The sequence below is a fragment of the Echeneis naucrates genome, chromosome 17 (genome assembly GCF_900963305.1).
Source record: "Echeneis naucrates chromosome 17, fEcheNa1.1, whole genome shotgun sequence".
Lineage (NCBI taxonomy): Eukaryota > Metazoa > Chordata > Actinopteri > Carangiformes > Echeneidae > Echeneis > Echeneis naucrates.
Window position 1 is genome coordinate 2,589,467 of NC_042527.1, and position 17,110 is coordinate 2,606,576.

The window sequence follows — 17,110 nt, forward strand, 5'->3', positions numbered from 1 at the left end:
CCAGCCTCTACTGTAGCGCCTTATAATGCGGTGCGCCTTATATATGGAAAAAGTTTTAAAATATGTCATTCGTTGAAGGTGCGCTTTATAATGCGGTGCGCCTTATAGTGCGGAAAATACGGTAATTAAAAAAATGTTGCAAATATATTAAAAGGGACAACCTGACTGATCACATCAACATTTTGTATTTTTTAAGTTCTTTAGCCACTTCTCTATTGTCAACTGTAAGAACACCACCGGTCAACCTCTATATACTCCCCTTCTGGGGTACCTCACTTTTACAATGAGAATAATTATATTATGTGAAATCAAAGCCAAAATGTCTGTTGAAGCAGGTCTGGTGTGGGTTAGGGCATGTAGACAACAAGGCTGACAGCACTCTCATATTTCTACAACTGCTTTTACCATATATTTCGATGTACAGTATAGTAAAAAATAGATCCCATTTGTGGAGCTACATTAGTGTGTCACCTCTTTTCTTTTCAAGAAGAAATTGGGAAAGACATTATCTGTGCCTGCTACCCCTCAGCTATATAATCTGGTGGATCAAATCGGGCATACATTTTGTTTTGGTTGAGGTTGTCCTTTCGTTCATTTTCTTTGCTTACCACATTTCACTGGCCACTCATTTAATACTCCAAACACTACTGATGTTACTGATTTACGTATTTTATATTGTCATTAGTTAATTGCTATTTTGGTTTAAAGTCATGTTGTCCTCTCCTCTTCCCATGAGCAGGGTTGTGACAAGTGTCACCTTATACATGGTCATAGAACAGAATAATTTTGAATTGAGTAAAGAAGAGTGAAGAGCAAAGCATCATAAGTTAATGCCATTTGTCAGCTGTTTGTCTTTCTTTTGGTTTGTATGTAGTATCAGAAGGAATGGCTCATTGAAATTTTACTGAATTGACATATTAACATATTAATCTTCTACAAGCCTAACAATGTAGAGAAATGTTTTTCCATTTGTGCTTTACCTGCTGGACATCATGAGAAATCATTATTCCAGGACTGGAAATTTACATTACACACGATTCATTAATATAATTAGCTGCACTAATTGTATTCTTTCTGGCACCAGTCAAAAATAAACTGTTCAGTGTTTATTTTTCCTTACTGGGATGCTGCTGACTTCCAGGCACTTGAGAATTAATTTTGTGCATGCACCAAGAGGACAAGAAAATTCAGACACACTTAAACAAAACAAAACAAAAACAGGTTTATTGAATGAATTTGCACACTGCTTAAGAGTCATAGTATGAAAACAAGAAGCTGTAATTCAGTTGAGTTCATGGTAGGAGCAGGGATTTTCAGTCCCAGGTACGAACATACTGGACTGCTGTGTGTTCATCCATTTACAGACACGAAGGTGACCTGTCCTAAAGGTAGGCTATCCTATACAGCTCCATGTAGATACAGGGCCAGGAACTTCCTGAAAGTTTCTGGCTTGTATCCTGCCAGACCAGCTGGTACCTACAGTGAAGAACACAGTGACCATCAGAATCCACCATGTACTCCCCGCTGAACCACCATCACCATCATAAATAAGCGTGTCTCCACAAATGTCACTCCTATGGCGGCAGGTGCACCACACATTGCTTAACTTTACAATAATAAACAGACTGTACACAGAGCATCATATTAACTTGCCTTGGTTACAATGGTCTTAAAAGGCTGACATAAAAATTAATTCATAAAATAAATAATTAAAGGATCTTTACACGACAGCCAGATGAGATAATACAACTGTTTGTAGCTCATCTTTCTTACCTTCACTTGTTTTTTCTTGATCATTGGTCGGACTTTTGCAAAATCATAGAGCTGAGCATCTTCATCCAGCCACACCTGTATAGAGAAGAAGATACTTACAAGAGCAGTGACTGAGATCATCACATAAAGCTGGTGCATGTGTAGTTTTATTTCATTTAATCAAATGACTGAAACAGAACTTCTTACGAGGACAAGAATCTAAATTCCAATGGTTTAGTATTTATCCATGAATAAAATCACTGAGCAATGTTAAAATCTAGGAGAGTCTGAGACTAAAACCACTGAATTGTTAAGCATAATATTTATATCTTTGGCCCATTTGTCTGTGGAGATTGACGTTTTTGTGTCATTGGATGCCAAAAATATGTGTGTGTGTGTATATATATATATATATATTTAGCTTGAAGTGATTATAATTTCACTATTGAAATCTCTGAGGTTTATCTTTTCTTTATGTGTTGTATAAATTCCTTTCATTGAATATACAGAAAAAAAACAACGATCTGTAATGTTATAATCTTTTTGGCTTTGGTTGAAGGTCATGAGTGAAGTCAGGGCAGTCTCAAAATTCAACATACAGATTTTGTAAATGCGCATACAGCAATTTGTATGCTCTGTGAATTTATGTTATAAGTGTGCCTCAAAAGTATATTTGTGACCCAAAGTATGTTGTATTTGCAAAACATATTGTGTGCATTCATGAGTCTGAAATACAACTACAAAGCAAAGCATGTGCATTCGTGAAAAGCCCTGCGAGAGTTCTGACTCCATAGCCTTTTGATGGGCTGAAGGATACGATTTAGTTATCCATGGGAAGTGAGAATAAATTCAATTACAGATATTTAGGAGATCATTAAAATACATGAATACGTTTGTTTATCCTATGGCAGGAATTTGTTTAAGGTTATCAATCTAATTACCCACTACAAGTACTACCAACACTCATCCTATCAAATCACAATAAAACAAGAAAATGAGTGAAGTTATCCAGCATCCTCTGTGGTCGTCTATGCAGAGTTGGGTTTCGGCAGTCAGTGAAGTTTAGGAACACAAATAACTTGACGTTTATGTTTGGATGAATGTTAGTTTTAGCTGTTGATATTTGGCCAATTAAGGATAAAGGTAATTTATTCCATCTTTCCAGTATTGTATTCCTTGCTATAAGAGCATGTAGCTAAGGTGGTATGGACTGATAATATTTGGAGAAAAGCACACTACAAGGTATTAGATGGCTGCTGTTATTTGTTTAGAAGGGCGTCCCCAGTCCCAGCTTCCCACTTGCTTATAGACAAAGTTTTGTCCAGTGGATGAAGTAGCCAGACAAGCCACTATATAGTTGCTAATTAGATTAAGGAGCAATGGAAGTGAGGATGAAAGGCATGCGATATATAACATAATATCATTGGCATATAAATGATTTTATGATGATGTGACTTTGATTAGATACCTGAGATGTGTTCACATTGTCTAATGGAAGCTGCTTAAGATTCGCTGAAAAGTGCAAATAATAATGGGGATAATAGGCATGTGTGGCGAGTGCCTCTGCAATGGAAGTTGGTTATAGCAAATGCTGATGGTCTACGGTTGGGTGTTTTGATTGGATTGGTGAAAGCCAGTTTGATCTACATGTATTAATGATAAAGCTTGGCTCAGAATTTTTGTTTCTGTCTTGATTAATGAGATGGGACGGTCTTTAGAACAATTAGTGTCCTTGCTTGGTTTTCGGATGAGTGCAATATTGGCAATGTTCATATGATAAGATGTGCGTTTTTGTTGATTTTCAGATATTACTTTGAAGGAAGGATGCTGAAAGGAGAGACCAAAATTGTTTGTAGAATTCTACTGTGTCATCTGGTCCAGGGGATTTATTGTTTGGCGTATTTCATCCAGTGATTTCATCCCTAGAGAGGCGTCTAGGATTTCCGATTGGGTTTGAGTTAGTGACAATAAGAAATTGTTTTACCTCTCATTACTACCTCTGCTGTATCTTTTTTTTTAATTCTTCTTGAAATAGTAAAATCTTTGTCTCAGAGTTGTTGAAACACCATTTGTGGTCAGGGTTGGGTTGGTGTTCTTTCTTGGTAGGTAATAGATCCAGGAGCATGTTCAGAGATGATAACATTATAAATAGTTGAGTCAGTTATTTAATATGGAATAGAATTGTTGACTAGAAAGTAAACTATATAAGAGTATGATTAATGATAAGGTGACTAGTACGAATATTCCCTATAATTGGGTTTTTTTTGTTCTCCGTTTATCCTGACCCCTGAGGTTTGGCTTGTTTGTGTGCAAAGAATCTGTCTTATAATATGTTGCGATGATATCATGATATGACTATGAACATTAGAAAACAAGATTAAAAACTTTAATATAGTGCATCTTAGTATTGTGGAGTGTACTTAGAGCAAGTGGTTTATAAAATGTCACCATTCATCCATAAACATTAGCCTTTGTTTGATTGTCTAACAAATCACTGTAAACTACATTGAGCTACTGATGAGGATGAAGTACCTGGTTCTTGACGCCATCGTCCTTTGAGAGATCTGTGCTGTTGAGCTGGAGAACCAAGAATTGGAAAAGTCTACCGTTGGTCCCCACTGCCTGCACTGTTATAGGACGATCTAATACACTTTGGGGCTGGTTCTGACATGCAAACATACCATGTAAGGATGATAAAGACAGAGAGGGTGAATGATAAATCTGTTAAGTGTATTGACAGTTATCAGTTGGAACCTGTTGTTTGCATATCCTTACCCCATATAGTTTGTGCGCACGGACAAGAGCATTTCCAAAAGTAAACATGATCATGCTGGCTCTGAACTGCTCTGGTGGGAGCTTATAGCGAGTATCAGCTTCCTCCAGGAAGTAAAGTGTGTGGGCATGAGGGTAAGGGTAGTCATCAGTGAAACCTGATTGGATGAGAGGTGTCACATAATTACAGTGGATAATCCTAAATTCAGCTTCAGGGAAACCTGCAGACAGCTTTGAGAGTAAAGTGGGATTTGTCTAACCTGAGCAGTTCACTTCCTTTCTGTACACGTTGACTTTTTGTAGGTCAATGGTGGGGGAGACAGGACACAAGGTTTCTAGGACATGATCTGCTGTGCTTGCAACTTCCTCTTTCCCAGAAACCTCAGGGAGAGGATCTATGCAATTCTGCAACAATCCATTCTGACCCCGTATCTGGAACAGGCCCTCACCTGGTTATAAGTAGATATTAATAAAATATTGAATTAACAATCAACCCTTTTATACACACACACATATATATATATATATATAGGCCGAACACCTCTTTTCCATGTCGCTGCCAATGAATATTTCTCGGCAAGGATCCTCTTTCCAATCAGAGGGTGACTGCACTGGAGAGTCGCACACAGATGCATCAGGTTCATCAGCAGAGTGGTACTGAGGGAAGAGCATGAACACACACACACACACACAGTCAGGGACAGGAGAGTGACTCCCTAACTATGTGTTAGAGTGTTAAATACAGTAATTCAAAACAACTGACACTTTTGAACAAAATCACAATCATTAGCAAAAGTCATAACTTGTGAATGAACAAAATTTTATAGGGTGACTTCATGTGTCTTCAGGGCAGACTGGCTAAGCTTAACCCTAGTCCTAACCAAACAACAACAATTTCTGTTGATCATGTATACAAAGCCCTATCAAGCAATCACTAAATCAGTTATCACATTCCCCAAAACTGTCCGTGATCTGCCATTAACACACAAACAATATCTCTGCTCTGGCAGTGATGTGAAAAATGTGAATTTTTTTGAGTGTATGCACAATGGAATTAAGGAAGTAATAAATTTACAGCCAGTTAATAAGGGTTTACTGTGTACATTTACCTGTATTTCTGTTTGTCTGGTCGGCCCTCTGTTGTATCCCAGAAGCGGGCATGTTTGATGGCATTCTGCACACGCTCATCCTGGTCAGGAATCTGATTTGCAGGATCCTCAGCCAATGAGATGAGCTGAGGAGGAAGACCAGATATCAACTTGGTTTTAGTCAACCACAGAGCCTGACGCACACCTGAGAGAGAGAAAGACAAAGAGAGAGCCAGAGAGGGTGGGAGAGAGAGGGGGAGTGAGAGAGAGATGTTAATTGCATGTTGCAAGATTCTGTCGATGTTGCTGGGTTCATTCAGCAATGAACTGGCACTGGAGCCTGATCACACAGGGACCTGCTCAGGGGATATGTCTGATCACGTGTGGTGAATTTGGGCAAAGTGGATGATGTATGCTGGAGTTATAAAGACTTCCTGTTTGAGCTACCTGGACAACGGAAATGTGCCAAAGCATACATTAGGGGCTGCATTATTTCCTTTATAATCGGCTAGAAATAAGAAGCAGGAGGCTCATCTATGGATGAACCTATCCACCTTATTTTCAAACACGGAAGTAAATAGTGACAAACTTCAGTGTTTTTGTGTACCACATTCGGTCAGCCGCTTTCCCTTACCGGAGCTAACGGTGCTAGCTGATCTTGATCAACAGTTTCGTGGGTACACTATAAAGAAACCGTAAAAAAACAAGATGGGAGGCTGGTACTACATCCTCAGACGCTTAACGACTGACAGTACCAGTTCCAGTACAAAGCTGATGTACTGACCAGTCAAAGCAAAGCTGACCTCCACTCTGCCGGGGTCCTTAATACATCGGCCGGTTGTTCCTGTAGTCCCACATGAAATAACACTTAAAAATGAAAAGACATTTTATTGAACAACAAGTTGTGTAATTATATAGTCTGAAAATCTTTTCGTACTATTCAGTTCTTGAAATATAATCACAAAAGTGGTGTAGAAAAGGGCACTCTGCCACCCCCACTGTTCACCATTTTGTATGGAACCGCTAGCCCAGCTAATCAAAGATAATGATTACATCAAAGGATTTGTTAAATGTGGATTAAACAGAGGCTATGGAAGTCAGTGGCATGATCTAAGTACAAAATTTTAGAGTGGATTAGATGGTTTTAAAAAAATTTATCAAATATCTTGGCACAGATATTCCCCCATCTCTCCATAATTTGTATGAAGCTAATTATAGCAAATTAATTTGTGCTCCCTCTCTCTTTGCTGGGTCATGTTGAATGTATCAGTATGAAAGTCCAGCCAAGCTTGCTCTATGTATTCATGATATTACCTGTAGATCAGTGATACCCAACAGCTATGCAGCGCCACACTGGTTGGGAATCACTGCTGTAGATATTCCAGAGTCAACCATGGACAAGATGGATAAAATTTCACATTTCATACGCAAAACATATTCTTGAATTGGACTTAAAATCCTAGAGTTAACAAAAGTAGATGGTTGTGTTAAGCTTCATAAAATATTTTGATAAACTTGTCATCTGGCATAACAAAGTGTTGAAGTCATTCCTGAAAACACCCATCATGCGCCTGGCTTGCTTGAACACTTTCAGGGGTCCCGGCTGCTTAATGCTTCCAAGTCATGAGACAGCTCACACCCTACAATGCTGTTATTGGCCGGAGCTCACTTTGCTTCTCGAAGGAGCCAGTTTAAACGCTAGCTAAGAACAGCCAATTAGGCAACCATAGTCGAATGTGGCAGCTGCCCATTAAGATACTGGGCAATAGCACGGCAAACGTCAGTACAACAGCACAGCAAACAGCTATAGCAACAACACAGCAACCTAAAATATCCGGATGAAATGCGAAACAGACAATCAGGTTGCTTCCTCCTCTGTCATTTGCTTGACTGGCATTCTGGTTCATTTATTTTAAAATTCCACACACCAAAAAAATAAATAAATAAATAAAACTTAGTAGCATAATTTAGTTTTTTGTTTATTTGTTGACAGTAAAATATGCTGCATTAATAGTCTATGCCACTACTACAGGTAACTATTACAGATAATAATAATAATAATAATAATAATCATTATTATAGCATGTGCATGAAACATATCAGCCACATAACAAACACCAGTGTGTTTGACCACTTCTTTATTGCAATATATATTTTTAACTTATGACATAGATTGACTGACTGGATTTAAATGAGTGAACCAAATCACCTGAGTCCGCTTACCGGAAAGGTGGGATCCGCTGACCAGAGTCAGTGAACTAGTTCACTCAAATCATCTGATTCACTAGTGTTTCCAGCGATTCCACTGACTTGAGTCAATGAACTGAACCAAACCAATTATCTGAGTCTGCAGTGTTTATGGTGAGTCTGCTATGTCGCTTGGTGTACTTAGCAGCAGCAAACCAGAGGATTCATAGGATGCGGGATAATGGAGACCTTTGACTTGTGATTCATGAGTCAGTAACAAGATTCAAATCATTAACCCAGGAGATATAGAAACCGCCCAGCTCTACTTGAAAGAGTTGTGCAACATTAAGTGCTGATCGAGAGAATCTGTGAGCAAGCGCACCGAGTGCCTGTTGTTGCACAAAATTAAAAAAATAAATAAAAAATAAATAAATAAATCACAAAATAGGTCAATATCTCAATTTTAACTTTGCATTCAATCAAATCTAGTCTCAACAGTTTCTTATTGGTTTTTTGTTACAGCAATTGGTGGCAAAACTAAGAGGGCTTTTCAAATTGGTGTTTCATGTGTTGTGGCACCTGACAACCTGGCAAACCCATCCCAAATGCCCCCGCTATGGCCTCGCATGCCATACGTCACTAGCCACATCCAGGCCTACGTCAATTCACAGGATACACAAAATGTGCAAGCGGGTAAACAAAAAGAAGTACGCTTTAAAATTCCAATCTGCGTGGTGTAACACTTTTGCATTTGTCAGTGCGAGCCATGTTAGTCTGTCGGGCTGACTTCAGCATGGGACATGGAGGTAACAATTACGTTAGCAAGCATGCCAACTGTGCAAAACATAAACAGCCAGTGGAGGCACAGAGGGGACCGGCAAGAATCGTGGTGACCTCCATCTCTCTTTCTCTCTCTGTTACTGCTTCTGCCTTCACACACGCACGCTTACTTTACACATTTTGGAGACTGTAATGAATTATTGCAACGTTTATTGTTATGATTGTGTATGTACGTATTTAAAATTTTATTTTATACTTATTGTTATTGTTAATAATAATAATAATAATAATAATAATAATAGTAATAAATATTTGGCTCCAAGAAGACCGCAGAGTCATTGTAGCCAAGGATTTTAGGCTCTTTGACAGTCGTTTAATTTATATCCTTTTAATTAATTTGTGGTGTATGGTTGAATGGGGACAGAAATGTTGCAAGAGGAGTCTTCTAACAGCTACCCCAGAAAATCTTCCTCTTTTTCAAAGCCGACATGTGTTGGCCCTACGATGGATTCCGCCTCGCCCAATGTGAGCTGGCATTGGCACTAGCAAACCCACGCGACCCGGAAACGGATATGCAATAAAAGATAAGTTCACGAAAAGTGTAACCTGGTTGCGAGTTTACCTTCCAACATGCCCGTCCTTTGGCTGAACACATAGCACGGTTCCTCCTTAAACAGTGGCATCTTGTGCATCGGAGGGGACATATAGTGTCTCGGGTCTTTGTAGCCCCTATCCCATTCTGAGAAGACGGGCTTAGCCAGCCCCGGCACATAATGCATCCTTTCCCCGTAGGAGATCATCTCCAGTCCGGGGATGTCCACTCTCTCCCTAGCTCTCCGTGCAGGGGGAACTTTGGCCTTGAGACAGCGGCCGACACCAAAGTGTCTCCGGGCCTGCAGGTTGTTTATTCCAGCGTGTGCTGTCAACGGTCTCAATTCCTTCAGAAGAACAGGCTGAGTCAACAGCGATGACGCCATTTTGAAACACGGAGCTGTTTCCCGAAACATGGTCCGATTTATTACGTTTTAGAGAGCGAAGCCGTGGATTAGATGTTAGCTTGTTTTCAGACGTTCCAGCAGGGAGCCGCCATCTGATACGCCGACCTTCTTCTTCTTCTTCTTCTTCTTCTTCTTGGTTTTATTGGCGGTTGGTAAAAAACCTTATGGTGCATTACCGCCACCGACTGGTATGGAGTGTGGACCGAGATTATTATTTAGTCGTTATATGTAAGGAAACTTATTCAATTAATAAAGAAAATTTATATTTTAATCAATCCAGTTCGATCCAAATATTGTAACAAAGTGTCATAGTATTTTTCACTCGATACTATCTGTAGCATGTAATTTAAATCTAATCTCAGCTTCTGTTTTGTAAGGCTCAAAATCAGATATTTTCTTTCTTCCTTATACTGTGTACAGTATGGCATGTTCTACTGTTTCCTGCTGATCACAATAGTCACATTTTCCTGATGCATGTTTCTTTATTTATTTTTTTTTTTTTTTACAGTGTGCTGTTAAGTCCTGAATGACCAAATCATAACCATTGTTTACTCTCTCCAGGCTCTTGCTGATGTAACCCTCTTGTTCGTCTTGGGTCCAGTATAGACATGACACAGATCAGGTTCACGGTGTTTAATAGTAGCCATACACACAGCTGAAGAAGTCAACAAAATAGGCGGATGGTCACACACACAAATGATTATGAGCTCGCTCCTGCCCCACACATACAGCTGTCAAATGGAGAAGGGGGCCACAGATTGATCGTATAGTTTTTTTTTTTTTGTTTTTTTTTTTTTAAAGAAATCTAAAAAAAAAAAGAAAAGAAAAGGGGGAATCCATTAATCTAATCATGTAACAAACAACCATGAACCTACAATTTTAAACAGAATAAGAAAATACACATACCAGTAGACTAATACAACATGCAAGGCAAACCCAAACATCACTTGGCATCAAAAAAAAAAAAAAAAAAAAAAAAAAAAGTAAACATACTTGGAGAAGACAACATAACAGGGGGATGGTCATACACAAATGATTATAAGCTCGCTCCTGCCCCTATACATTAGTTAAGTTGCAAACAAACACCTAAATAAACCGAAACCATGTAAACGTTAAAAGCTGACCGTTAGGAGGACAGTAACGGTTAAAATGATAAAACAGTTAAAACATACGAAACAAAAAAAAAAAAAAAAAAAAAACACTTAAAAACCATCACAAAACGTGCCAAAATCAAACATGGAACCATATATGTTATTTTCCTTTACTCCAAAAAAAATGATAATTTATAAAAAAAAAAAAACATGGATTTGACAATACATACCACACATACAGCTATCAAACAGAGATGAACAGATGCTCTGCGGTTGCTAGGCAACGACCCGCTGTCTAAATAAATAAGACAGCATTGCATGTAAAATAAAAGCCAGCAGCACTACAACTTGCTGACAAACAAAAAAAGGATCCAAAGAACAAAACAAACCAATTCTGACAAACTTCATCACTTTTCTTTTTTTGCAACCCTGCTACAATTTCTCTCTTGTAATTCCAACTCTTTGAATTCTATAAAACCATCTGCCTGTTCTTTCTTCTTCCCATTGCTTTTGCCACCTTTCTTTTAATTTATGCTTCATTTTGGGTTTCTTAATGGAACTTGAATGTTGATATGATTGTTTCTTGTTCCTTCTTTTGCCCACCTGTCTGCTCTTTCATTTCCAGTTACTCCTATATGAGCCATATGGAGCTTTATCATCACCCACTGGTGGACTGCACTTTTGTTAAGTGACATTTTCCAAAAATAAAAACGTTCTTGTGAGTCCTTCAGGTATATTCCTATTCATTTTCTTTTGGATATTTTTTTTTATGTCTTTGCCAAAATAATAAAAAATAAATTAATCACACAAACTCTTTTTGGTTGCAGAAGAAAATTCCCATCAGGTTGTTTTCCAATGAGTACCAAAGATGATTTAATTTTTAATTTCCCTCAATAAAAGATATAGTTTTACCATCACCTCCTAAACAGACTGAAGGATCAAGGATAAAATATGACTTTAAGAATTTGTTTCTCAAATTCTCAGGTGTCAGAAGTCAAAGCTGTCAAAGTCAGAGCTGACTGATACTGGGGAAAGTGTCTTTCCAGAATTTCAGGAAAGCCAAACAAACACCATATGAGACCCATTTGACAGCAGAGGCAGATCTGAAAGGGGTCCTGTCAAAGATGGATGAAGATGAACAAGCCATAACCAAGCAAGGTGGACATCATGAGGGATCTATTCACAAAGTGACTGTTCACCACTTTGTCCATACAGGACAGCATTGTATAGCTCAGACTAAAGAGAGCTGTGCTTCCCTTTAAAGAAGAAAGTGGAATCTGTCACAGATAAAGGACATTAAAGGATAGTTCATCGTTCAGAGAGGGGAATATTTTGAGGTCCAAAGAAAGGGTTACCACCTCAGAGAGGTACCCCTTCTCTGATCCTTCACTCAGGTTGGCCTGATAACATTATCAGGCGATGGATGTAAATTGCTGCTCTGGAATGCATCCAGGCCAACAAGGACACAAAGGATTGATTTCATAAGAATTTAGAGTAAACACAAGAAACTTGTGCAACAAAAAAATGGACCAGACCCAGTGATTAACTCCCTAAAACTAACAACTTCACTGCTCCCTAACAACAAACATTCGCCCTGCCCTATGTGTCCTACAGATAATAGCTAACTAGGCCAGTGAGCAGTGATAGCTAACATCTCTTTGGGGTCATCAGGTGGGAACCTCCTTTCACCGGTGTTTTGTCTAGTTAGGCCCACGACACATCCAGGAGGCTAGACCGTGAACACTGGCGTCCCAGAGTCACCCCCTAATGCCAGCCATCACCCCCTCCTCACACAAAGACAACTATCTCAAACAGCACTACTATCACCTACTCTGACCTCTCACCAACTGCACCAGTGAAAGCGGGGTGGGGATACACACCCTGGTTTGGGTAGGGGGCATAAAAGTATAGAGGGTGCAGGAGGTGGAGGATAAGCTACACTAGCAGATTCAGCAAACAAACTCACCTGGACAGTCCTATAATAAAAACCAAATCAAACCAATACAGGCCAACTTACCTGGACTAACCACATGGTCTCAAAGAGGCTCCAACAGGCCACACCCTCCACTTAAATACACTTCCTCTTCCTGGATTTCTTCCTCAGCTTCTCCCTAGTGTCTGTCTATCTTAAGAGCTCCCCCTGCTGGGACACCAGCTACTATTAGTTCTTCTAATCCAAATCTACTGGATCTTACTGCCTCATCTTCCTCACCCTCTGTCCCCTTCCTCCTAACTCCCTCAACAAAGCAACAACAGAGCTGGCTACAAACCCTCTACATCCTACTTCCACTAGACAAATCCTAACCTTCCATCCTCGCTGCTCAGCATCCTTACCTAGATCTGCATACCTGAGCTTTTTCCTTTCATATGCTTCTTCAACTGAATCCTCCCACAGCACAGTCAGCTCTATGAAATATACTCTCATTCTACTCCTCGACCACAAAATTATATCAGGCCTTAGCTTTGTTTAGGCTCCTCATGGGGAACAGCAAGCTTTCCTCCTAAATCTACCTGCATCTCACTGTCACCAACATCCTCTAAGCTACCTTGCCTCCTTATCTTATTAACTTGCCCTCCTTCTTGAACATACTGAATTGCAACTCTCTTTGTTTTAGACCCTCCTAAATTTGCCTGCCTCCATATATCTTCAATGCCTGCAGCATTTTTAAGCTTTCTTTCCAGGCTTGGTGAGACTCTTCCAGCTGGAATGCCATTTTCTTTCTAATTTCTGTGACGTCTGTGACGGAACTATAACACAGAGCCATCCTCCTCTGTTTTATTACTTTCTTTTTGAGAGGGGCAGCATTATCAAGATTTGAATACAGTGTGGCCATAGTGCTAATTACAAGGTCATCAACCTGTGTATGGGAGAAATCCTCATTTGAATTTAGATGTGGCATTGTTGGAATGATGATGATGATATAGCAGAATTTATTCCTCGATATTGTGGAGTCAGTTAAAGTAAACTCAAATGTAATGTGGGAATGGTCAGTCAAAAGAGTTTTGAGGAAAAATTGTTAACTTGTCAATTTCAATGTTATGTTACATGTTAGAACATTATTAACCTTATTAAGGATAAAGTTGAAGCAATGAGTGGGTTCATTCACATGCTGTGAAAAGCCAATTGAATCTAGTAAGTGTTGTGAGGACTATTTTCCCCACAGTCCCTGAATGCAGCTCCAGACTTGACCCCTCCATTCTGTCATCCCCTAACCAAGGCCTGATTTAAGGCAACTGTCTCCCTTTGTCCTGGCCTCTTCTGCCAGGTTGGTGGTCTGTTCTCTCTCATAATCTAAATCATGAGTCTCTCTGACTTAACTCCCACTTTTTTATTCTATAGATGGTTGTAGATGTGTTTTCCTCTCCTGTGTCTAGCCCTGATTTCTTATGGTGGTAAGTAGGGGGCATGGACAGATCCTTTCATTATATATAGGGGGCAAAGCTAATTTGTTGTTTATTGTTACAGGTTGCCACCTGTTGCTTTTTTGTCTTCTACCTCACATAGTAGCCTTAGGTAGCTGATTTGTAAATATTAGCTTTCTGGACCAACTGGTTTTATTGTTTAATCTTGTTTCTAGTGCAGTGCTTCTAGTGGGACTGCAAGCCAGTCCGCTGGGGGAGGCTAGTCATCCTGGGTGAGGTCCCTTCACCGCTTGCTGTGCTAGAATGCACTGGGACGCACATTGTCTTCACCATTTGCTGTGAGTGTGTTTAGGTTGCTGTGACTGCACTGGTTAGAATATGGTAGCACCCCTAGATACACCTGAGTAGTCTGCCACCTCACCAGCTGACTCTAGACCACTTCAGTTCTTTTGGTTTCTGTTTGGATTCATGTATTGTTAAAAGATTTTACTTTTTAACTTGTTATAATAAAATATGTATTTGGTTTAACTATTGTGTTTTTAACCACTTTGTTTGCTTTTCAGATCATTCCCTTCATTTATAAATAAAATTCTTTAATTAGAAACACGTCTCTGTCCCCCCGTGAGTGTACCTGCCTGCCCTAATTTCAAGTTCAGTTGATTAACATTAATCCTTACATTTCTTGGGGTTTTGTCCCCAGGTGGCGTTTTTGGCTTCCTCCCATACCCTCTAGTTCTGCCACATAAGGAAAGAAACCCAGAACTAAGGCTCTCACTTTCTACATCTATATCAATTTTGAAATCTCCCCGTATGATTTTATCTGAAAGTTGTCTAAAATATGGACAACTTTCTTAATAATCTGGATCTACTTTCACGAACCAAAGAACAAGCATATAAGATTATGCACCCATGGCCGCCAAGAACTCAAGCCCTCAATAAGATGCCCAACAATAAATCACCAGGAGCCGATGGATTTCCAGCTGAATTCTTAAACATTTTTGGGATATCTTATCACCACTGTTCTTCAAAGTCACAACAGAAATTAAAACCACCTCTGCCATTCCCACCCATATGAACACAGCAGTCATGACAAAATAAAAATCCTAAGAATCCAACCCACCCTTGCAGCTACCGTCAACTCTCACTAATTAACACTGACCTGAAAATCATTACCAAAACACTTGCATCCAGAATTTAATTGATCACTCCCATCTTAATTCACCCAGGCCCAACAGGTTTCATAAAAAATAGGCAAGGTTCAGACAATATCCGCAGACTCTTAAACCTAATCAGCATAGCATAAACACAACCAAACCACACAGTTATTGTGTCATTGGATGCAGAGGAAGCATTTAAGAAAGTAAATTGAACCTTTTCATTTAGCACCGTATGCAGGTTTGGCTTCAGACAGTCGTTCATCCACTGGATTAAAATTCTTTACACTTCACCTAAAGCCGCAACAGTCACTAACAGGGTCACTTCAGCAGGGAACCAGACAAGGATGCCCACTCTCTTTATCCCTCTTTTCCATTTTCATTGAAACGATTGCAGCAGCAACAAGACAAAATGATAAAATTAGAGGAATCCAGCAAGCTAACAAACATCAGAAACTTGATAGTTGAAATGCAGATGATTTACAATTATACATTCAGAATCCTTCACACGGCGAAAGATGAAATGGAGAAATTGCTAGCTAGCAGTGAAATGGAAGGAGACGGTGGCCATGAAACAGTCGACCTAGCTGGGAGGAAGATGGAAAAGGGCTTTAGCCTGGAAACTATTAGTCGGGAGATTCGGGTCTTAAAAACAGAAATTCTGTGAATTTTAGAAACCACACACTGTTGACGTGTGCTCACATCACAGCAAATTTTATGCGTAGTGCTGAGATTTTTTGCAAACAGTAATTTTGTTAACAACATCAGTGATCCAGAGCACTATGGAAAGGCAACAGTGTGTAGAGCTGTGAGAAAAGTATCGAAACGGCTGTTGCCAATGAAGGTAGTGTTCCCAGGACACAAACCTGTAAGAAACATCAAAGAGGAATTCCACAGGATTGCAGGTGACTGATTTATATCATATATTATTATTATTCTAAATTCTATACATTCTGCTGCTCTCCCTGTGGCAGCAGACAGTGTTTCTTCTTCATCATCATCATCATCAACATCATCATTATCCTCCTCCTGTGATACAGGAAAAGATACTGTTTCAGAATACTTCAGAATACAACTGCCACGTGTTCAATGGCTTTAGTTGGAGGCTAATCGAGGCAGATGACACCATCCACAGCTGTTGGGGGGGGGGTTGAGATTTTATATACGTTATATATACACGTTTCATTTTTTAAAAGACACAAGTGTATACTTACATCTGATGTAAGCACTTGTGTCTTGGGTGTTGACAGACTCAGATGAGCTTCCCCCCAGGAGGCCCACAGCCACCGGTGGTTCCAGTTCCTCAGCTTCTTTCAGAAGTGGTGGTGGCGGCTCCACCCATTTTTTGGGCCTCTGCCTTCTTTCTGTTGGCTAAGCAGAATTCAAATATTAATCTTTTTTTAAATTAGTAGATTTTATTTAATTTGTGTACACATCATAGCGTTTTAAATGACTTCAATAAAAATGGGTAAATATTGTATGATGTGTTAATCTACGAAGTGGGGTATTAAATGAGATGACGATAAAACAATATTTTGTTTGGGGTTTAAATTACTACTTGAATTAATATTTACTTTGTTTAATAGCTTAAGTCAATTTAAAAAAATAAAATTAAAATCAAATTGAGGTACGATTGTAGCCCAGCAAAATATGCCTTAACTTTTTGAATGTTTTTATATTTCATTTTTAACTACTTCCAAATACGCTTCTCCCCTGATGGATTGCACCTAAATGAAAATCTGATGTTATTCCCATTTATATTAATAACTGTAAACTACAATCTCATACGGTTAAATGTAAAATCAATGGAAGAGTACATTCAAACTTACATGTTGACTCTCATGCTGTCTCTCTCTTCTTCACTGCTGCAGTCGTGTTACATTTACTCTCCATAGGCCTGCATTAAGACCTCCAACTCCATTGGG

At 39.3% G+C, this 17,110-nt stretch overlaps 1 protein-coding gene across 1 annotated transcript; it reads right to left on the reverse strand.

The window, feature by feature from the left end:
• Nucleotides 1-1,197: 1,197 nt before the first annotated feature.
• mrpl37 (mitochondrial ribosomal protein L37) lies at nt 1,198-9,681 on the reverse strand. The gene is made up of 8 exons (XM_029525762.1): nt 9,202-9,681; nt 5,634-5,817; nt 5,066-5,181; nt 4,785-4,973; nt 4,528-4,682; nt 4,285-4,416; nt 1,774-1,848; nt 1,198-1,476 (listed from the first exon to the last, which is right to left on the reverse strand). Exons 1-8 carry the CDS (start codon nt 9,584-9,586, stop codon nt 1,399-1,401), a joined length of 1,314 nt encoding a protein of 437 aa, XP_029381622.1. The 5' UTR covers nt 9,587-9,681; the 3' UTR covers nt 1,198-1,398.
• Nucleotides 9,682-17,110: the final 7,429 nt, after the last annotated feature.

What these genes read in the sequence shown, in the direction of transcription:
- mrpl37 (XM_029525762.1), bottom strand. Translation starts at nt 9,586, where the DNA reads ATGTTTCGGGAAACAGCTCCGTGTTTCAAAATGGCGTCATCGCTGTTG. An exon ending in AAGGACGGGCATGTTGGAAG is followed by an intron (nt 5,818 to 9,201) that starts GTAAACTCGCAA and finishes TCTCTCTCTCAG; the next exon opens with GTGTGCGTCAGGCTCTGTGG. An exon ending in CCAGACAAACAGAAATACAG is followed by an intron (nt 5,182 to 5,633) that starts GTAAATGTACAC and finishes CTCTTCCCTCAG; the next exon opens with TACCACTCTGCTGATGAACC.